Below are 23,842 nucleotides of genomic sequence, written 5' to 3' on the forward strand. Positions count from 1 at the left end.
TGACCTCAGGGCATGGCATCTGTGGCTGGAAGCCGCACAGATTGACCATGTGTATGCACACAGGCCAGCACAGAGAGGTTCATTGTAATAGGCCCTTATGCTAAGGATATCACAACATGTTTCTGAAAAAAGGGGCTTAGGGTTGAAATGTTTGGAGGGCCTGTGCTCTCATTATACAAGGCTTTTTGCATAATTCTTACCTCATTTAGAATTGCCCAGACAGACGAATTCTGAATTACCAGAAGCCGGACAGCTGCAATTGGATTTAGACTGGGATCAACTGTTCCTTCCGCTACACTGTTTTCAAATTTGCCTTCAAAAAGCAAAATACATTCTAAACAGGAACATGCTAAACAAATCCAAGCCATCACAACTATAGACACCTCACATGTAAATTATTCAGTTTAGGACAGGGTTCACACCTGCAGCAGCCCCACACCTGCAGCAGCCCCACACGATTGGCTCTAGGAGAATGGTAGTGATGAACAAACAATGCTTCAAAGGCCAACAAGTAACAGTAAAAATAACACCCTAAATAAAATGACCTGGTTTACACATAATGTTAATCCATGTTTATTTAATCCATTGGTTCTTGAATTCTGGGTTGCCGTGATGTGCGAACCTAGCCACACTAACAAATCATAGTTAACCACAAACAACCCAGAAAGAGAACCCATGGTTTGTTGTTGGGTTTAAACCCTGGGTTGTCATCATGTGCAAACCCAGAAATGTAGATTGTTCATGGGTTGTTTCGCCAGGCTACAGAGGTGGCAGTAAAAACCCACAGATGCTGCACATGCCAGTACTATAGTGCTACAAAGGCACTTGGGCTACAGAGCTGGAGCAGGTGAAGGAGGAGAGAAAACAACCAACCAAGGGATTGAGAAAACAAACCACGGTTTGATTGTCTGCCATACAAACCTTGGGTAGGGCAACAAACCATGGGTTAAATCAACCATGAGTTAGCTTTATGTACAAACTAGGTCATTATTTTCAAAGTTATTCCAGATACATTGTTTAGTTGTAATTAAATAATAATTTAAGCACCTCCCTTTAAAAAAGTCACCCCTTATCTAGAAGTTCTACTGAGATCAAATCACAGATCTCGATGGAATTCAGGACAAGGGGCAATCATTATTTTTCAAGAGAGACTTATAAATGATCTGAGTTTCAACTAAAAACCATAATTTTATTCAGCGGGATAAAAATGCAGTTCAGATACTGTAAAATTCTCTTGTTAAATACTGTAAAATTTAATATTTTTTTTTTACACAAGAGTTACCTATTTTGAAATACCCATCTTCCAATCGTTTCTCTTTGGTTTCTTTGCTTAAAACCAACTCTTCACTCTGAAAAACAAGATGTAGAATGTAAGCACTATGCTATATAACAATGTAGTAAGATATGTTTTTATTACACCTGTTTTACAAAAAATGCCAGGCAAATCAAATGAATTTTGTCTTTATTTTCTTCTGTCTGATCAGGATTCTCAGATCACAGATAAAGTGGCAAGGTTCTGTGCAGCCGCTACTGCTCCTGCAGACCCTTGGTAAAACAGGACCATTCCCACTGGCTAACTCGTCAGTGTTGTGTTAGTCTTTTTAAGATTTTTTTTTTATAATTATGTACACTGAGTGTAAATATTGTACATTTTATGTGCTGATCTATGATCACAATAAAAATTTATCTTACAATGTAGTAAGATATAGAATTCCTTCATTCTGTACTTAATGTGAACTCCACAAATGAATCCACCTTTTCTCATAGGAGATGTTAGTTACAGCAATAGTTTTAAAAAATTGTACAGATGTATTGCGGGGCATGGGCAGTGTTCAACAAGTCAAATGTAGTTAGCTTTTTAAGGTGGATCGAAGCACAATAATATTATTTCAGAAAAAAACCCACATTCGCTTACATCAACAGAAGTGTCATGACTGAAAAACATTCACTTTTACTCTTATGGACATGCAAAGGAGGAAGAAAGAGACTTCTCTGTATGCACACCTTAAAAGGCAACACCTCTACAGTTGTATTGACAAATATATCTCCGGGATGTTCTGGGTTACCACTATGGAACAGGTATCTGTACATGCAAAAGAAGAGAGGGAGTGGGGAAATGGATCAGTTATGGCTAATAAGTATGGAAGCACACACAGGTCACCTAGAAGATATTCATACAGTACAGTCCTAAACATATTTACTTGGAAGCCTCACCATGTTCAATGGGGCTTACTCCTTGGTAAGTGTGCAAAGAATTGTGTCAAAGACACTCAAAGTTTTGAAAACAAAACATGAAAATGGCTTCGTTCTTGCACAAGTTAAACGGCTCATAATGGACTCAAATGAGACTTAGCTTGCATTTTGGATGATAAATGCACATCTTGGGAAGATAAAACGGGACCCAAACCCAGAAGCAGAATTAAAATGAACAAGACCACTGATGCTCCACTGGTGTAACATTTTATGGTCCAGCATCATTCAGAGAAGGATTTCAAATGAACAAATGGTGCACCATCAGAACATGTAAAACAAATCTGCTTATACACAGAAGCCCTCTCGATATATACTTATCATTGGCCTGGTTCAGATGGTCAACTGAACCATGATTAGATTACTGTGAATGAACTGCAATTCTTGGGCTTTTGAGTTCCCTCTCCCCCTTTTTCTCCTTCATGTCTGAAAGGTGGAGAGTGAAAGCTTCCAGTTTTGACCAACATGTTATTGCTAGTTATGTATGAACTTGAGGAACTATAGTTCATTCTAGCTCTAGTTAGTCATCAAACCATGGTTTGAGTCTTGTTCACTTAACTAATGTTGACTAGCAGAAACTAGAGTTCCCCAAGTTTGGGTGTAACATGGAAATGTGCTTTTTGTTCTAAAGTGAAACCAGAAAATTTCACTCTCCTTTCCTGAGGGGAATGAGGAGCATGACAGTCCAAAGCTCACTGTGTAATGGCTCATTTCCAGTCACCTAAACCAGGTAATTATCTGAACCAGGTCACAGTCACACTTTGAAGTGTTTGGACTTAAGGTGTTTCCTGAGAGTATTCCATTTTGAGACTACTGACCATGTCACTTTCTATTCTAGTAGTTTATTTACGTTACTAGACACAACAACTGAGTATTTCAAAGTACCTCTAGCAGTTTATATTGTCAGGTGTTGAGGCAGGAATGCCATTCTTCTACTGTATCTGGGCAGTTTTAGAACAAGACATCAGAAGTTTGTTCTTAACTATAAGATAAAAATCACTGCAACCGCCAGTGAATGACTTCTGCTGAGCGATTTTGGCAGCAATTCAGTGGAGAAGCCACATTTTCATTTAAAACAAGGCATGCAGGAAACACACACCTTGTTTTAATGCAAAATTGCACTCCTGGAAGCTCTGGGGGAGTGCGATTTTGCATTAAAACAAGCTGTATGCTCCATTTGTCCCTTGTTTGAAAGGGAAAATGTACCTTTTTTCTCATCACCACTGCTTGCCACCAAAAATCAGCAGAAATTCAGTGGCACAGCAGCAGCGATTTGGGGATGGCAGAGGCTGCAAAAAAGGGTGAAGACAAATTGGAGCCCACATGTTGTCCATTCCTGTACTAGGATACCTAGATCAGGGTTTGCTGAAAAAGAACACTTTTGTGGAAACCAGGAGTGATTTTTGTGTGTTAAAGGACTCTGAGCTTGGTTCTGGTCCTGATCACAAATTCCTGCCCCTTCATTTTTAGCATTATCAGCTCACCTGAGCCATTATTGTCCACCTGGTTCTAGTGGGGAAAAAAAAGTAGATCCAGCAAGCCTGATGTCTGCTAACCCCTGCTACAGGTTGTATTGTGGCCATTTTTAATGACTTTTTAAATGTATTTTTCTACTTTGAGACCACGCTTGTGAATCAATACATTCATAGCTGGAGGCTGTGTGAGTGAATGCATTAATGCTACTCTGTTCAGGATGCTTAAAGTGAAAAAGCATATAACTTTCACACACCAACACACACTATGGGCTCCTTCACATCGGGCTTTTATCCTGCGATTGAAATTGCTCCATCACAGAAGTTAGCGGGCTCTTTACATGACGTAGTGACCCTGCTGTGACCTTCCTGCACTAAATGCCCTTTGTTCCATTTTTAAATAGCTCGCAGGTAATGAGCTATCAAATTACCCCACTGTGTTCGGCTTCAGTTTCCTCCATCAAAAGAGTTAAAGCAGAAAAAGAGAAGCAAGATCAATGAAAAATAATGCAAGACTCCGATACAGGGAGAAGAAGGGGAAGGGGAGCGGGGAAAGGGAGCGTGTGTAAAGGGAGTCAGTTGTGATTCTGGATTTAAAACGAAAGCAGAAAGCCCTGTTTTAAATGCAGGCTTTTAGGCTGGTGTAGAAATGCCCTATATTTAGTGTGTACTGCTGCTATGCAATGAGAGAAATCAGTCAATTATACCACTAGGTGGTATCTCTGTTTATAAAAGTATTAATACTGTTTATCGTTTCTAGAATACAGACTAGGTTTCAGATTAACATCCACAAAGCTACTCTGTGCAGCCACCTGGGTTTTGTGCTTAAAAGAAAATCCAAGATTTTATTACTCAGTTCTTGGTAAAACTAAATGAATAGATAAGAAAAAAAAAGATCGAGAATGCATTAACTCATTTCAATTAGAATTTTAAAACAGATCAATGGAAAGAACTATCTGACATACAGAGTAGAAAAAAAAACTTTGCCAAAATCTCAGGATATATTCTGTCCCTAAGATGGGTCATACCTGCACAGCACAGGATACTTTTGGGCCCCACCCCAATCATCCTTGGTGACATTTTGACCTTATCATTAGGGCTACAAAGTTAACATAATGATATATTCATCTGTCTGGTCCCAGAGTCCTGAAACGCCAGGTAATAAAGCTCCATGGAGACTCTAACAGCAGCCAAGTGGTTTAGCAAACAGAAGTTAGCAAAAGATGCAACAGGGCCCAAAACTGGCTCGATGAGGCCTATTATAATACTCTCCCCCAGATCTAAATCAGTAAATACTTATCTCACTTTTAAAATTCATTCCAAATGACAAAACCCCCATGTTTTCATTACAAAACAAAGAGTTCCATCTGTACACAGAGCTGATTAAGTAGGTGTCATTAATCTAGATAAGGGAACAAATTACCACCCAATTGCTCGATCATAATTTTTCAGATATCATACTTGTATATCCAGGCTGCAATAAGAACACAACATTCTGTAGGATATGAACTTAAACGCCAAATAACACAGTCTTTTTAAACCTGGATGACAGAAAACAGATAAAGCCTCACCTTCATTCATTATTTGCTACATTCTTTGCCAAGGAACCCCAATTTATAAACTCTTTTTCTGTTATGCAATGCTGTAACATACTGTCAGGGAAAATTTGTAGTGGCCAAAAAACAATCACTAATTTGCCACAGAAAATTGGCAGCAAATCACTATGGAACACTACAACGACCACATTTAACTTGTTTTCAAGCTAAATTTGGCTATTGTAGTGTTACGTAGCACTTCGCCACTGAAAAAATTGCTGGCAAATTGGCGGTGGTTTTGCCACCACTACCAGCATCCCATAGAATTTCTCAGGGTGGTGGCAGGACTGTAGCCCTCAGTGAGGTCTGGTGGGGTGATAAAGGCCCCTAGAACTCTCAAAGTTGCCCATCCCTGCTGTAAACCATTTAGATTAACTAGAATGACTGTGAACACTTTAGGACCAAGTCAGTCTGAATACCTGTGTACACCTAAATAGTTTCCCCCATGTTCTCAGAATCCTGTCAAACTGCTGCATGTATTACTGAAGAATTTGATGAAAGTGGTTTTTCCATGCAAACCTATCCAGAAGTAGTATTTAGAGCAGGGATGGGCAACTTGTGGTCCTCCAGATGTTGTTGAACTGCACCTCTCATCACCTCTCACTATTGGCTATGCTAGCAATGAGACTTGCGGTCCAACCATATTATGAATTTTTTTTTTTTGCAGCGGTCATTTGCTCCTGTGCACTTACGAAGAACCAATTTAAAAAACAAACAAACAAAAAACTTGTGAACGCATTCCAGACACCCTCTGGTGTCCTTTCTTCAAGGTTCCTACAAAAAAATGTATAAACCCATCCTGAAGCTGAGAAGGGATGAGGGAGAATGGAAGAGGCATTACTGAGACTGTGAGGAAAGGCAGGGGTTTTCACTACTCTTGCTGGGCAGCTCTCTAGCGGTTCCTGACAGCCCATGAAAAACTCACTCTGCTAGGTTTGGATGTAACAGAAAGCCATCCTGAGACCAAGCCACCCTAAACAAACCTTCTACAAGCCACAGGTTCTCAGGGTGGCTTTTTTGTGCAAAACTACCCATGACAGGAAACCCGCCCGGGGTTTGGCTATCACCCAAACTAAGCCACTCTGCAGCCACCCACAATAACAACCCACCTTAGCATGACATGCGAACCCAGTGAGTGAGTGAGTGAGTGAGTGAGAGTGCTGAGCTGCAAACCTCTCCAGCCAGGAAGCCCCTGTGATTGGGTTTGTTTTTTTTAAAACAACATGTTTTGAAATGTACTTTCTTGAGCCAGGCAGGAGGAAGACAGCAGTTAGTCATAGAAAAGGGTAGCTTTTGCCCTCTCTCTGCCATTTATTTTCCATGAAATAGTAAATGTGCAGCCCCACTTCATACGCAGTAAGACCCTGCTGGGCTACAATATTTTCTTTGCCTTTCTCTTTTTACCTTCTTTCTTCTCTTTTGTTTGCCTTTTGGGCCTGGCGGGTGGGGGATGGGGCAGAGGAAACAGCAAGCCAAGAACTCAGTAGTTTCTTCTTCCCCTTCTGCCTCTACTCCTTTTGGCATAAAATAGTGAAGAAACCTCACTCACGTAGACAATAAGACTCTTTGCTCGGCAAATTTTTTGTTTCTTCTTTGCATTTCTTTTCTTTTTGGAAGGCCTTTTTAAAAACCAGCAAAGCCAAGAGTCTGTCCATCTCTTTTCCGCTCTGCTCCACCACAGCAAGTGCATCAGGAAGGAACAGGAAGAGAGAGAGGATGAATTATCCCTTCCCCACCCACGTGGCTATGTCCTGCCCATGTGAGTATGGATGGAGTAGTGGGATGTAAACACATAAAAAGTGCCATGCCCCTTCTAATATGAAAAATGAATTGCTATTTTGCTTGCACTTTATAACTGAAGAGCAATGGTTTAGAAAGCATTATGAGCTGCCTGTCCAGACTGGAAACACCCCAAGTAAATACATGTTTGCTCTGTCAGGGTCTTATCAAGAAACATTTCCACATAAGTTAATTGTTCTGTTTCATTCAACACATGTAAGCATTTTCTACTTTGAAAAAATACTCTGTTCTACAGATTCAAGTTACAGTACTTTTCATCCACATAAAATATAAACTAACAACTATTTCCTTTTAATTAAAATTCAAAGCAGTTGTGAAGTAATATTGTGAAGTAAAGCAGATGGCCAAATACATATGCCAAAAGAAAATCACCCTAACCTTATCTAAACTATGGTTTGGATGTTCATCTGAACTGGTAAGCTAGTCTTTTCACATACCATAGCCACTGCAGTGGAGTTTAGCAGGTTCAGATTACAGCTTTTAGGGAAAAAATGTTTCTTAAAAATTGCATTATGTACTTGTATTTCACATTGCAGCTCCATATAATATAGATACGTGTGTGTGTGTGTGTGTGTGTGTGTGTATAATGTATGAACTTGCAATAGCAGAATCTATGGTTCTGCTGCCAGTTTTGCTGAAAAAGTGACAGTATTCTACTGGTGGCCCTTTTTTCTAAATTGGACAGAGGCAACTACAGTCAGCAAAGCTCTGCTCATGGAAGATGCCTTTGCTCAGTTTTCAGGGATCCTCCCTTCCCCCTCAGCCTCCCACACTGCAGCCTATCCTATTTAGCAGGATCTCCCAACCTTCTATGTAGCATTTTCAGGGGGCTGCAGGGTGTGGGGAAGTCTGCTTCTGCTAATCCCATTGCACACAGCTCAGTTTGGATCCAATGCAATTGAGTTTAGTTTTGGGGAGGCTTTCCCCCCAAGGAATGCTGACTGAAAATACCAAAATTACTTAAGAGGAAAATGTTAAAAGTAAAGTATTCATTCTATTGGATAGCATGAAAAACTAGTTTTAAAGTTGTTAGATTTACTGTTATCCCAATTTTATTTGGAGACACATTCAGCAGAAGTTTAATTTTGATGTGAAAACAAAACACTTACCTTTCTACATTGACGGGCTTGTCAAATTTAAACAGGATATAATCCCCAGCAATCGGCGTAACAGCCCAAAAAAAGTCTTCACCCATATAGGCTTTTTCAAGAGCATGACCTTGATAGACCTTTAAAGTTGTAGAAACCTCTGCAGGTGGATTCACATGAATTTTATGCAATAATGGTTTCAGGAAGTCTTTATCCTAAAAGAAGACAAAATATGTTGTTAAGCTGCAAACAAACCAAAACAAAACAGAAGGACAGCTGCACAGTAGATATGGTTCCCAACATTTCAAGGGAATGTTAAATGCTTCTTGATAAAAACTGCTTGGGAAAAATTTTCACTACAGACTTTGCTGAAGTGAGCTGTAATGAAAAGGTGTCCTAGGCAGATTTCAATCAAGAAGCATTTAACATTTTCTCAAAACATGGTGGCAACCATATCTATTGTGCAGCTCCCCCCTTTTTCTGTTCTTGGATTTTCTTACAGCTGTTAGTGCTTCTCTTTATGTTGATAAGCTGACCATAGACATGGATTTATTGTTTCTCTGCTACTGGCTTATTTTGCTTTACTTTAAGTTAAATTAAAATTCAGGGCCACCTGATATATATCCTCCATTTCCTCCACATGCTATAGCAAGTGTTGTTTGGATTAAACCAGTTACAAATCTGCAATTTTTAAGGGATTGAATTTTTTTTTACAGTATAAAACAGTTTCTACATGAGATGGGAAGAGCATGACATGCCCCTGCTCTGTAATAAATAATTTTTATCAGCCTTTATTTTATTACAGAGAATGAGAATTTATACTTGGATTGTGTCACTAAAACCCTTGACATAGGAGGCTGTTTTATATCATTGGTCCAGAAAGCCAGCACTGTTTGCTCTGATTGGCAATGGCTCCCCTGGGTTTCAGCAGCAGCAGCCCTTTCCAGTTTCTGCTGCTTGAGAAACTTTTAACTGGAGGTGCTGATGCAGCCTTCCCTGACTTGGTGCTCACCTTCCCAGCACTTCTGAGTATTGGCAAGGTTAGCTGGGGCTGATGGGATGGGCCATAGCTCAGGGGCAGAGCCCCTGCTTTGCATGCAGAAGGTCCCAGGTTCAATCCCAGGCATCTCCAGAGTGGGCTGTAAAGATTCATGCCTGAAACCCTGAAGACCAATTGCTGTCAGTCACTGTCAACAGTGCCGGGCTTAGATGGACCAAGAGTCCCACAGTATAAGGCAGCTTCCTAGGTTCCTAGTATTAGAAGAGAGAGATGTCCAAAATATCAGGAGGGCACCAGATTGGGAAACGCTTCCTTAGCAGGGCAGTGCTAGGGTCTGAACCTGTAGCTCTGTGGATGTTAATCTGAAAGCTAGTCTGTATTCTAGAAATGATAAACTATATTAATACCTTCATAAGCAGATATACTGCCTATTGGTATAATTGGCTGGTTTCTCTCAGCACCCAGCAGTACACACTAAATATAGTGGGTTGGATCCACATTTATGCTGGATCACCTAGCTGATGGAAATGTACTTCCCCACCCCATCCTTTCCACAGCAGAGCCCCACAGCTCTTTGAAAATACCACACAGAAACTCAAGAGACCCTGCTGAATGGAGTGAGCTGTGGTATGTGACTACACTTGGAATATTGTGTACAGTTCTGGTCACTGCACCTAAAGCTGAACACTTATGCATGTACCCATGTGGTTTAGCATTAAGCTGTGTACCCCACCTCGGGGGCCTTCCCCAATAGAAAGAACCTATAAACACCCAAGAAAGTATTTATTTGCAATTTCCTGCTACAGTAATTCAAAAAGTAAAGCTCAGTATTAAAGCAACTGAACATACCATATGAAAAAATATAGGTAAAAACTGCTCAGTTATCCATAGAATTTGGAGTGGTCAGGTTGTTTGTAGGGAAGGTGATGAAAAAAGCAGAAAGGGAGCCAGAATAGTGTTCCATAATGCAGAGACGTTTCATTTCAACATAGAGAAAGCTACTTCCCCACAGAGGGGTTTGACAAAGCAGAGAGTGTGTTGTATTCCAAGACTTGGAGACAACTGTAATATGCAATTTAAAACACTTTTATTACACCAAGTTTGACTAATGTACAACTTACTAAAACCTGGTGTTGTGAGGAAAGAAAAAAATTCTCAAGTACTCACAGTGAGTTTTTGAATTTTTCCCGCTAGAGAGGAGTGCAGGCCCACATGCTGGAAAAGCGAGGGCCTGAAGCGTATTCTAAGATTTGATTTCTGTCGATCACAATGTTTCTTAAAATGAAATAGAAATGGGGAAATAACTTTTAGTAGCATAGAACATTCAGTTATTAAGCACCATCATTATGCATGACATAGCCAAACCATTTACTGCATTCTTGATCCCAATTTTCCACAGCCTGGCAGTTTTATCTGGCAGACATGGTGCTCTGCCTTTCATTCAGGGTGCTTCCAAATGGAGTGTTGCCAATCATTGCTCTTCTGCGGTAAGCTAAAAGCAGAATCCCATTGTTTGTCCACACTTCAGGGGATCTAGCCCTCTTTCGGTGTGTGTTTCTCCCTATACATAGTGGGCACGATATAGTCTAGTGAGCAGTGCTGACCCCTCTCCTTTCCAACTCCTTATGGTCACTACACACCCTTTCTCCTGCCATTTTGAAGCAGGTGCTTCCCAGCAACATGTTAGACCCATTTTATGTGTGAGTGTAATTTTTTTTTAAGGGTGTCTACAGCATACGGACAAGGGGATTGTACCTTTACATCCAAATAAATATGGTTATGATGGGACTGTAAATCCAGGCTTTTTCTGGTCAGTTTCATAACTCAGCTAGGAAACTCAAGAGAGCTTTGGCTATTGGGCAATATAGAAATGAAAAGAAAAGAAAAAATAAATACATACATACATTTACTGTCTCTGCTTGCTTTTTCTAGAGAGAGAAGAGACACCACTACCTTTCCACTAGGTTAGCGTGATTACTTACATTCATGTAACACAGACAGCATTCATTTGTCAGAGATATTAAACACTCAAACAAAACTTACTGCATCTTTCTCAGGGTTGCAAGCTTTCACCCAAAGAATGTGATCCAAGAGCCAGTCAATAGGTTTCTCTTTATAAAACATAAATATGAACTCTACAATGAGTGTAATATCTGGAGACTGGAACATTTTACCTGTAAATAATATGAAGTTATATCAACAATTATCCAGCGCTTTATAACCATAAATCCAGCTTGCCACTACAAAGTGGGATTTTAGTTAATGAATAAAATGGTATTAATAGAAATTCCTAAAGAGTGATTCCTGAAAAAGAGAAATTCCTGAAATTCCACCCCCCACTTCCTGCTAAAAAGATTTGGAGAACTGTTATTTTAATATAATGTTGCCACAAACAGAAAAATAACAGTTGGCACGCAAAGAACTTGCAGGGGTGGGAGGTGGGGTTAAGTTTATTGAGACAGAGTGACAGGAGACTGTGGGAATCTTTACACCAGCCTAAAATCCTGCATTTAAAATGGGGCTTTCTGCTTCCATTTTAAATGCAGGATAACAACTGACTCCCTTTCAACACGCTTCCTTTTCCCGCTCCCCTCCCCCCCCTTTCTCCCCGTATCTGAATCTTCCATTATCTTTCATTGATCTCAGTCCTCTTCTTGCCGCTTTAACTGTTGTCACGCTTTAACTGTTTTCACACGGGGTAATTTGATAGTTCATTATCTGCGATCTATTTAAAAATGGAACAAAGGGCATTTAGTGCAGGAGACGCCCTGGAGGGTCATGTAAAGAGCCCGCAAACCTCTGTGAAGGAGCAATCTCAATCGCAGGATAAAAACTCCATGTGAAGGAGCCCTGTGGATTTTGGGGAGAGTCAGGGAAAAGTGCTGCTCAGACCCTTCCTTGGCTTTTCAACATTTAACAACAACCACTGACTATGTCTCATTCCCCCTGCCCCCATATCTTCAAGAATGCTTTAGACCTTTTTTAAAGTATCATTTCTTAAAAAGTGGCTCCCATTATCTGCATTTAAGGTCATTTTCAATGCTTTTGTGGTACAACTACAGGTCTTGAGCTTCTTCGATTCCTCTTCTGGTCTGATCTAGAGATTTTCTATATATGCAGATGGAGATCTATCCCGTTCACTTCAGTGGAGGTGGCATTTCCATAAAAGCAGAAGAAAGAGCTCTTGGAACAGACCCCCTTCAGTCAAATGAATGGGGTAGGCAGCTCCACATTTATGCTCTGTACACACAGAGCTCAGGCTCAAGATGCTAGATTATGCCACTAATAAAGTATGAAGAAAGTAACACCGCACTCTGGAAAGGATCAGAGTCTACCCCAACCTCCTTAAAATACCACTTTTCTCAGCATAATACTAAAATGTAAGTAAAAGCTGCTTCTATCCTCAAAGATATTAATGGAAAGGTTTTACAGGGGGAAATTCTAAACCACTGGTTTTGATAGATGCAAGAAAGAGCTATTAGGAGACACACACACAACCCACCTCAAGACAGGGCATCACTTTTCATTTAGCTTTATATCCACATGAAACAGTTTAATGACTGAAGCCCATCCAAGTCATGTAGCTGGATTTTAGAAATTTGTCACATTTCAAAATGGCAGCCATGACTATAAAATTATTCTATTTTTCAGCAGCTAGATTCTGTCACAACAAGCTACATATAACCTAACATATGGAATTACACTGGAAATGTTACAATATTAACCACTGCATTTCCATTATTTTTTTTTTTAAATACATTGAGGCATTCTTGTGGATTATCTAAACTTAAATCAAAGGGCTTTTCCTCCCTCGCCCCGGCTTTTTCGAATCTGCTAAAAGGGATTCCTTCTTACCAATGAATCCCAGCTGAGAAAATTCTAGAATCATCCAGTCTTCAGATGACAACTGCAGTGCAAAATTTTTTATTGTGCTGAAGTAATTCTGCTTGACAACGATGTCATCTTCAAGCTAAGGGAACCAAACAACAAGAACAGCAAAACAAAAAAGAAATGAAATTGGGGGGATGACAGACAAACAACATTTCAACTTCATACACACAACATTTAAATCCACCCATCATATTTACCTGGCATACAACCCTTGTAAAATCCTATACTCACTTAGCTGGAAATAAGTCCCATTAAACTCAGTGGGACTTACTTCTGAGTAGACTTGCATAGGATGCTATTAATCCAGAAATTAAGTGGAAAAGAAAAACACAACTGGATATATCCAACAGCTGTCTTGGGGAAGGATCCAATGGTGTCTGTATGCTAGTGCTATTGACATTGCGCTAGTGTAAACCAACGCTCGTGCAATGTCAATAGCATTTGCTAGTGCAACAACTTCCCAGGAAATCCTTTGCAGTAGCAAGCACTATTGACATCGCAGAAGTTTTGGTTTATGCTAGCCCATCATCAATAGCACTAGCACACGGACACCATTCAATCTTTTTCTTAGCTTCTTGATACCATGTATTTTGGTGATCAAAAGTACATAGTCCATCAACAGGAAATCTGTCATTACTACTGAGCTTATTTTTACTAGGGAGGATTAGCCTTCCTACTCTTGTAAAAGCACATTACTAAGCAGATACTCAGGTCAAATACACCCCAATTTAATCACAGTTAAAAAAAAATACATACTACACAGTCACTCTGATTTAAGACAATTTTTTTTGTTATTTCCATAGAGGCAAATTAGAGACTGCAGAAAGCTGCTGTGTTGTCATACTTCTAGAGAAGAGTTCCCAGCTTTGGGGGGACCACGGGAACATTTCAAGACTTGAGAAACTGTCATGGACACCATGGGGGCCTAGGTAGTCACAAAAGACAAGCAACTTGCCCAAGCAACTGCATGTCAGGGTGGACACTGAGCCCATAGAATCCCAGAGTAGTTCTGATTCTGAGGAAGAGCAGCCGCTCCTGGGACAGCAGTGCACTCATCCTTCCCAGGGCCAACAGCTGACAGAGATTCCTCCCACCGGCATTCCTGGCATAGATAGCAGTCCTGGGAGTGAGAGAGTGCGGGAAGAAGACTTGCTGGACGCGCGACACCGATGCAGGGAGCGGCGCCAAATGGAGGGTGCGGAAAGGAGGTGTAGTGCCCGGTTGGTGCGCAAACAACGGTTGCGCCCAGAGGATTCAAGGGAAAAGGGGAGGGACTCTCCCTAGCCCATAAGTTCAGGGTCTGCCAGTGATTCTCTTTCAAACGGGGACCAACTGTTCCAACTTAGGGCTGCTCATGGCTAGTTGCTAACAGTAGAGTTGTTAAGTTGCAAAAGAGGAATAAAGCTTTGAAAAGAATCCCTTTGTCTGTGTCTGGACTTGACTACTGGATTAGACTGAAAGAGGCCACCAAGGAGCCCTTGACACTGCATACAAGGCAGAGTTTGGATCTGAGCCTCAAATGACAAACTACGTACTTGCCTCCACATAGGACAACAAAATATTCATTTCCCAGAAGAAGAAAAAGCAGTGATGCTCAGCAAAATGCACACATACACACATATACACACACGGGGCGGGAGGGAAGGCAACCTCTTCTGAAAAACACAACACCCCATACAATGCCCCCAAAACACACAGAAAACCAGGCAACCCCCCCCACACACAAATACATACAAAAAAGCAGGCATCACTCTCCCTCAAACACACACACACACACACTGCAAATAAACCCCACAAAACCACTAAAAAAAAAACAACAACCACAGGCAACACACAGAGAACACCACAAAAAAACAGAACACCCTCCTAAACACAAAAAGTCGCGGCAGCAGCCCCCTTCAACCCCTAGGCAACCCCCCCACACACACACACAAATACCCTCCAGGAAACAATCCCCACACATGAAAAGTGCCAATCCCCGCAAGGCAGCAAACACACAGGCAACAAACACTTCTGGGCACTGTGTTGGAGACACCAGATTTAGAGACTTTCAACACCATCATAATAATGGTGTTGTACAACCCTGTTGGGACTGTACCAATGAAAAGCTTTTCATGAGAGGCTGTATATTTTTCTTTTAAAAAAATCCTGCACTTAGAGGATTTTTAAAAGGATTATTTGTTTATTGTACATGAATATAATTACATGAGAAAGCTATCTGGAATCTGTAATTACCTCCCAAAATGCTGAATCCATGTAAGGATAAAATATAAAAAACAGCACAGGACTGTTCCTGCCCTACAGCAAGTCTCTTCCTTCCTCCTTCCAACCCCATCCTTTATGGACAGTCAGGTGCATGACTAGCTTTATATGGAGTAGGCAGGACACTGCAGGTGTATTGCATGAAGGTTAAAATACAGTTAGAGTATGCTTTGAGTGTCTGTGTGCTTCTCCATACAGAGGGTTTTTATCCCACAATTTTATGAGGGCTTCTGCTTCCAGATTCTTTGCAGGATTAACATAGGCCCTTTACATGTGCTTCCCTTCCCCCACCCCGTTTCCCCTTTGTCTGTGAGTTCTATATGTTTCATTATACAGCCACTAGATGGTGCTATGGTATAGCTCCTGTTATTGCCCAACTTCCTCTTTTCGTGGAGAAATTCAACTCGCTGTATTTTAATAGCTCATTATCCCCAATCTTTAAAAAAAAAAAGAAAAGGATGAAAGGGCAGAAGACTTGGGAGAGGCCCTGAAGGCTGATGACATCATGTAAAGGACTCACAAATGTCTGTAACAATCTCAATCACAGGATAAAAGCCTCATGTAGAAAGGGTCTGTGTAAAGAGACTTCAAATCCACTGGGGTAGTTTGGGATATTATTCTCTCCTACTGCCAAACCATAGTTTGGGAATCAAGGATGCCCTACAGACTCTTGTATTCCTTCCCCCTTTCCCAAATTCCCCTCCTGATAACAACTAATCCCCATGACATCTGAACCAGGACACTACAGACCACCAAAAGTCAAATTTTCTCTCATGATGTAGGATCTAAGCCAGTTATGAAAACTATTATGCAGTTCCAAAGCTATTATAAGAGATTGCCCTTAAACCCTATTCAAGCAAGAAATGACACAGCTGCTTGGTTTTACAGGAGTGAATTAGTTTCACTGAATTAGTGTCAGCTACCTGAAGTGTGTGGAACTAAGCACGTGCATATCTCTTTTTTTAGCTGTGACCTTATTGCAGCTATATGTGACGAGCTAAACCATATTTACAAAGCATGACCTTGGCAATTATAGATGTTTCTGAAGATATAAACAGAGTTTTGACTTTGCAGTCAAAAGTCTGGAAGGGAGCTTGGGGTTATTTTTTAATTTTGAGTGATTTAAATAATGTATGTTAACATTTTTAATTAAACCTTTAGTGGAAAAGTCTACAAAATCAACCTGGTCGATTAAGTACCTTTATTTTCCTGCAAAGTGTTATTTATTTTCTGTTATTTTAATTATACCATTATTTATTAGTTGCCTTTCAGCTCCAAAAGTGCCCCAAGGTAACATACAAATGAAAACATATAGAATAAGATGTTTTAATGAACAAATATTATGGTAAACAAATTAAAAACAGGAGAAAAGTAATTTTTAACAGCACAATTACATTTAGGATCATTTGAACGCCAAGCAGAACAAAAAGGATTTAATGGCCCATCTAATCCTAACAAAGGAGGAACCTATCTAACCTAAGGTGAGAGTTCCACAGTCAGGGTTCTGCCATAGAAAAGGCCCTGTTCTGTGTTCCCACCAACACCAGCTCTCTTGGTGATGAGACAACACAAAAGGCCCTCTAAAACAGATGTTAAACTACGGGTAGGTTCATATGGGAGGAGGCAGTCCTTCAAATATCCTGGCTCCAAACCATTTAGGGTTTTATAGGTAGGCATCAGGACCTTGAATTGTCCCCAGAAGCAAACTGAGTGCCCATGCAGTTGGTATACAATCGGCGTAATATGTTTAACAAAGCGCACATCAGAGAGCAATCTGGCTACCACACTTTTCACTAGCTGCAGTTTCCAAACATTCTTTAGGGGCAGCCCCATGAAGTACATTGCAGTAGTCTAAATGGGAGTTGATTAAGGCATGGATCACTGTCCCCAGATCTAAATTCTCCGGGAAAGCCAAAGATGGGCAAGCCAGCTCTGGCCACAGCAGCCACCTGACCCAAAAGCACTTCCAAGCTATGAAGCAGATCCTTCAGCTGGAGTGCAACCTTATTCAGAACAGGATGACCCCCAATCCTCGATCACTTCTTCTACTGACCAACAGTACATCTGTTTTGTCTGGGCTGAATGTCAACTTGTTAACCAACATCTAATCTATCACTCCTTCCAGACAACCATTCAAGGCTTCAACAGCCTCCTTGGCATCAGTTGAAAAAGAGAGAGAGAGAGATGGGCATCATCAGCAAAATGAGACCCAACACCAAAACTGCAGATGACCTTTAAAGGCAATTAACCTTTAAATACCCTACAAAGAACTGAGCTGTGCATTTTGCAGACATGAGAGCTGTTGCACTGGTTCTACTGTTCCTGAGGCTGGCATAGAACTGAGCTTTTTTGTATGCTTGGTGGGAAAATGTCCAAATTGGCCCTACTTCTGGCCCTACCGACTTTGCTTTCGCTTTCCTTGGTCCCACCCCATGTCTTTAGCCCTGCCCACTACTGGAATGCAGCCCCCAAGACCCTTCCCAAATTGGAATTTGGCCCTTGGGACAAAAGGGTTTGACACCCCTGCCATAGGCCAATGGCCAAGAGGCATTAGCCCCCCACCCTGCACCACATACAGGGAATGCTCTGTCAGATAGGACTGGAACCACTGCAAAACAGCACCAGTAAGTCTCATACTGGCCAAAAGTCCCAGAAGAATACCATGGTCAGTGGACCCTATGGTCCAGTAAAACCGATAGGACCTAGTATAGGTCATCCACCAAGGTGACCAAAACAAGGCCTGAACCTGGTTTAAAAATTGTATATCTGCATCGCCCTTGGTTAGCTTGCTTTTGTTTTTGCTTAGCCTATGTATATACCTCAGAATATATGACCATTTCCCATATATTATGCCTAAACTGGAATTGAACTAAATAACTGTACTTGTGTCATTCTTATTATCATGAGCTCTTAGGCACATCTTGGATATTAGGTTTTACAATTTAAAATGTAAAGACAATTTACCTGAATGTAGTAAACACCTTTTTTCTGTGCATACATCATAAGAAAACAATAATCCAGATTTTGCTTTGTCCGCCATCTGAAAGTAAATATAGTTAGATAGTTTTCTAGACTGAGCATCTAAGGAGTCACATACAGTAACTTAGAGCATTGTAAGTAGTTATCCAAGAGGAATCTGGGGGGAACAGAAGGTCACTCTGCCTTCCCTTCCCATGCTCCCCGACTCATACACATATGGGTGAGTGGTAATAGGAGAAGCAGCATCAGCTTCACAAGGATCGTCCTGTCAGCCAGTCACTGGAGCCTCTGGGGAGGCCAAAGAGGCCATCAGTGGCTACTCAGAGTCCTCTACTATACCCACTTCCTCTCAGCCATCACAATTCCCCTGGTGGTCCAAGGCTAGTTAGTCTGTGTGCTGGCCTCTGTGGCCAGGAATATTCTCCAGCAGCATGACGAGTGCATATGTGCAATCCTTACCAAGGGCATTCTGAGGAGAAGCAGATACATTCCAACCATGTTAGCCCTCTAACATTGGCAGAGGGCCAAAGTAGATGTGATATGGGAAATCCATGAACAGCGTCTGTTGCGGTTTTAAAAAATGTTAATAATCTTCCCCACTCCTATTAATGCAGCACTTGGGGAAGGAGGGTTTAAAACCTTTCCCCTCTATATAATTTCCCAATTTAAATTATCTCCCACTTCCAAAGCTGCTATTTGTTCCAAGGGACGAACACACACCAGTAACTGTGTTACCTGTATGGATGGATAGGATGACGTATGAATATAAAATACACACACACACCGTAAGTATCTATATGTTTTGCTCTGTAGGCCAAATGACTTCAGGGGGGATTTTATATCAGGAAAACAGCATAGTGGAAAAGGTTAAGCTTCTCCCACAAGCACTACAGTCCCAATCCAAACACACACACACACACACACACACACACACACAGAGTTGCTATTTGGATCAGATCCAGAGTTGCACGAAGCAGAACTCCACAAACTGGATGATCCTACAGGTGCAAGGCGGTAGAGGAGAGGGTTGCTGACTCCCCCTCCCCACTTGCTGCCCCCTATGCCCCCAAAAATCTGCTGTGGAGGGTTAGAGAACTGTCCAGAACAGTGTATGTATGAGGTGGTGCTGGGGACTGTAGGGGGGAAACAGCAAAAAATGGTCACCCACCCCCTTCCTCCAGTGTAGAACTTTCACGGGATCCCAGTTCCCTCTGCCAACAGTGGAGAAGGACAGATGTGAATCCAATCTAGCGTTTTTTAAAATCATGGGAGATTGTGTTCATGGACCTGCTGCATTGCAGGTTTCGTCCTGTAGTCATCCAGTTCAGAAAGTGCTGCCCTCATAACCTTATTGGTTTTTCTGTGTGACACGTTTGCTCCGATTAAAATCCTGAAAATCCCAGCTTTCTGTTTGTCTATTTAAAGAAAAGGTTCTAGCTTAAAGATTGCAGAGATTGTATTTATTTATTTCTCAAATTTATATACCGCATTTGACAGAGTTATCAAAGCCGTAAACGTGCAATATAATTACTATCAAAACAACAATAGAAGTACACAATAATAAATAAAAGCTGATCAGCAGTAAAACTCCATTCTTTAATGTGCGCTACAGAACACAGCTGGCTGGGCTGTACTTCAGAGAAAGCCTGCATGAAGAAATGGGTCTTGAAAAGGCGTAGGAATGTCAGAACTGTGCGGGGCCTCTCTAATGAGAGTTGGTAATGCATACCAGAGGTTAGGTGCTGTGACACTAAACTCTCTATTGCAGGTATCTCAGGAGCATGCAGCACCTTCAGGAGTGCTCCCCCTAGTGACTGCAGAGATTGTGCATGGACACAGAATAGTAGGGATGGAAGGGGCCTATAAGACCATAGAGTCCAACCTCCTGCTCAGTGTAGGAATCCAAGTCAAAGCATCCCTAACAGATGGTTCCAGCTTCATCTTGAATGCCTCCAGTGTGGGAGAGCCCACTACCTCCCTAGGTAATTGGTTCCATTGTCATATTGCTCTAACAGTCAGGAAGTGTTTCCTGATGTTCAGCTGGAATCTGGCTTCCTGTGAGCCCATTATTCCGTGTCCTGCACTCTGGGATGATCAAGAAGAGATCCTGGCCTTCCTCTCTGTGATGATCTTTCAAGTACTTGAAGAGCGCTATCATATCGCCCCTCAGTCTTCTCTTCTCAAGGCTAAACATGCTCAGTTCTTTCAGTCTCTCCTCATAGGGCTTTGTTTCCATTCCCCTGATCATTTTTGTTGCCCTCCTCTGAACCCTCTCCAGCTTGTCTGCATCCTTCTTAAAATGTGGTGCCCAGAACTGGACACAGTACTCAAGATATGGCCTAACCGTACTTCATGTGATTTGGAAGCTATACTTCGATTAATGCACCCCAAAAGAGCATTTGCCTTTTTTGCAGCCACATCACATTGTTGGCTCATATTCAGCTTGTGATCTACCACAATTCCAAGATCCTTCTTGCTTGTAGTATTGTTGAGCCAAGTATCCTCTGCTTAGGGATCGCCCCACATAAGGGGTGGAACAGTCCCTGAGCAGTTGTGACATAAAGTTTTCAGAGCTATTATTTAATCTGAAATATTGTATGCACCACATTTCTGCCATGAAGTGGTATTCATGAGAGCAATACAGCAGCAGATATAACAAATACATTGCTCCAAATGGCAGTAAAAGCAGTGCAAGCAGTTCACAGAGCATAACAAAATCCACCAACAGCAATGCCTACTATTTAATACAACACAAACATCAACAAAAAGCTAAAGATCAGAGCAAAGCAAAAAAGAAAAAGAAAAGGGTTTTCTTAATTATTTCCCCCCAAGTCTCATTTTTCCTAAATCAAGTGATCATGTTTGAGTTTATTGAAGAGCTCAAGATGATTCTAACTGAAGTTAAGTATTCCTGAAGAATAGGGTTTTCAAGAACCGAACATACTCACCAACCCTAGTTTGCCATATACCATATTCAAAAATATGATATCCAAGTTACCAGCTCACAGGATATTTCTATTGTGATTTACTATGACAAACAAGCACCCAGAAAATTCCTACCTGACTCTTTCTTTTGAGTCTCCAAATGTTTCTTTTAGGTTCGTCAAGTCAGGATAGTAGGATGCAGGAGGAGCTATTACTTCTACTAAGCCAGAACTGATTTCTGTAGAAAATCTATAATTGGAAAGGTCAACTTGGTTATCTTATTCCAGGGAACACTATATTCCAGACATTCAGTGTGATGATATAGATTGAATGTTGGACTTGGGTTCAATTCTCCATTTAGCCATGAAGCTCACTGGGTGGTACCGGCCAAGTTTAGTATCTATAACTGCTGATGTGGACACATATATCAAGCAGTGGGCGGTATCCAATGCTGTCACAGTGCTGGCACTACTGACGTTGTGTTATCATAAACCAATGCTAGTGCAATGTCATTAGCACTTGCTAGGGAGTGACTTGCCGAATTTCGGCAGTGCGGTTTGCCACCGAAGCATCGCTTTTTCCCTTTGTCTAGCAAGTGTTAGTGATGTTGCACTAGTGTTGGTTTATGTTAGTGCAACGTCATTAGCGCTAGTGCTGTGACAACTTTGGACACTCCTCTATAAATATAGTCTGGGATCCAAAGACTTGTGGCGTAGCTTCTGCGTGTACACCAGGACTGTGATCTCCTCCTCCCACAACAGTTTCCCATGTCCCTTGAAAATCCATTCCTGAGGGTCACTGGTACAGGATCAGCAATGCATGAGTGGCTGCAACCAACAGCAAATATCAGCCAGGTACTCTAAACAAGCAGAAATACTTTACACATGCTTTAGACTTGGCTATAATTTTCTAGTCTGTCTGTCTGTCTGTCTGTCTGTCTGATTTAGTTATTTATTTATTTATATCCCACCTTTTTCCCTCTTGCAAGGAACCCAAGGCGGCTTACATGGTCCTCCTCCTCTCTCTTTTATCCTCACAACAACAACCCTGTGAGGTAGGTTGGGCTGAGAGTCTGCGACTGGCCCAAAGTCACCCAGTGAGCTTCCATGGCTGAGTGGGGACTAGAACCCGGATCTCCCGGCTCCCAGTCTAACACTCTCACCACTACACCACACTGGCTCCCCACCATTATTTAAAGCCACCATATGCATTAACTTCTTAAGTATTTGAGCAATCTCTTCTATACCTTAGCACTGACACAGCAGCTTTAGTGCAGGTGCCACCCAATCCATTTATTTCATTCCAGCATAATCCGTTTAGGTCAGTCTGAATCTTTTAATCCCATTTGCTGTTTTACTAGTGAACCTATTTAAATTCCCCACACGATTGACTATAACATACAATCCTGTCCAAGTTATTACTTTTGAACTCTGACAGCTATAAGAAATCGCGAGTAACCAAAATATTTCAACGATAACGTACATAGAATAAACTTACTCTTTTTCTAGGCTTGCTACAACTCCATTTACATAGTCGAGATCTGTCTAGAAAAAAAGAGAAGGCCATTTTTAAATGACACTTTAAAATCTAGTACAACTAATTAGTTATAGGTGACTGCATAATTTTTACAGCCCCTTCTGGTATTGAAGTAATAGGAAAAACATTGCCACTTTTCAGCCAAAAGGTTGGCATGAGGTTAAGCATACAAAACACATTCACTAAAACACAGCATACAGAAAGATTAAATTGCACTCACAGAAGCTGGCCAGCACAATTTTCAATTCAGCAAAATTGCCTTTAAAAATATATCATATTTACTTCGTCAAGCAAATGTCAGTGTTAAGTCTGTCAGTGCTAACAGAGCCAATATAGTGACATAACATCCATGCTTTGCATCAATTGTGAATGACATATGTATGTTTAAACCACTGCTTTTCCTGGCAAAATAACAAGCAGAAAAGATGGGGAAAGATGCAGGTCTTTGCTTCCATATGTGCTGTTGAGAAAAGCAGCAAATTAAACACACGTCCACAATTCATAACTGACAAAAGGTGCATATACTTTGGGTATCTGTAATTGAATACAAAATGGAATCATAAGAAGAGGGCCTTCATTATGTGTGACCTATAAAACTTTTGTCCACTTAAAAAAAAATTAAATGACATGGGCAACAGCTTTCTATCTTCATTTAAAAGAAATGTAGAATTAAGGCTGTGTGCAACAAGGGCCATTTTCTACACTGCTGCTTTGACTCTCACTACAGAAGTAGCAGTGGTAGAACATCCCTGTAAAAGACCAGACAATGTGGCACAGCAGGATACTCATCCATATATAGTTTGTGCTGGGTATGCTTATCTGTGACCTTATTTTAAAAAAGTTTTGAGACCAGTCCCTGCCCCCCCCCGCCCCACAGCACCACTCCAGTAGAAGTATGTTTGTCTAGCCATTTAAAAAGTGACAGACACTAGCAAGACAGTTCCTTCCCTGCATGGCAACACCCCAGACTGTGCATTCTCTTCTCTCCAGCATAAAGGAAGCACATCTGTCCTGATTTTCTTGTCTCAAACTAGCACACAGTAG

The 23,842-nt window shown here is 41.2% G+C and overlaps 1 protein-coding gene across 5 annotated transcripts in view; it reads right to left on the minus strand.

Annotated features, from left to right (window-relative positions):
* Positions 1-23,842, minus strand: part of MGAT4A (alpha-1,3-mannosyl-glycoprotein 4-beta-N-acetylglucosaminyltransferase A) — a 92,204-nt gene that overhangs the window by 6,630 nt on the left and 61,732 nt on the right. For all 5 annotated transcript variants that reach the window (XM_084844361.1, XM_084844363.1, XM_084844362.1 and 2 more), the window contains exons 6-15: positions 22,760-22,806; positions 21,398-21,511; positions 18,323-18,398; positions 13,061-13,175; positions 11,249-11,379; positions 10,373-10,480; positions 8,227-8,420; positions 2,005-2,083; positions 1,283-1,349; positions 201-313 (exon numbers count right to left, since the gene is read on the minus strand). In XM_084844361.1, the coding sequence (XP_084700487.1) occupies positions 201-313; positions 1,283-1,349; positions 2,005-2,083; positions 8,227-8,420; positions 10,373-10,480; positions 11,249-11,379; positions 13,061-13,175; positions 18,323-18,398; positions 21,398-21,511; positions 22,760-22,806 (1,044 nt within the window). The remainder of the gene's footprint in view (positions 1-200; positions 314-1,282; positions 1,350-2,004; positions 2,084-8,226; positions 8,421-10,372; positions 10,481-11,248; positions 11,380-13,060; positions 13,176-18,322; positions 18,399-21,397; positions 21,512-22,759; positions 22,807-23,842) is intronic.

Source organism: Heloderma suspectum, chromosome 3 (genome assembly GCF_057233095.1).
Source record: "Heloderma suspectum isolate Gila_16-S chromosome 3, 16-S_ref, whole genome shotgun sequence".
Taxonomy (NCBI): domain Eukaryota; kingdom Metazoa; phylum Chordata; class Lepidosauria; order Squamata; family Helodermatidae; genus Heloderma; species Heloderma suspectum.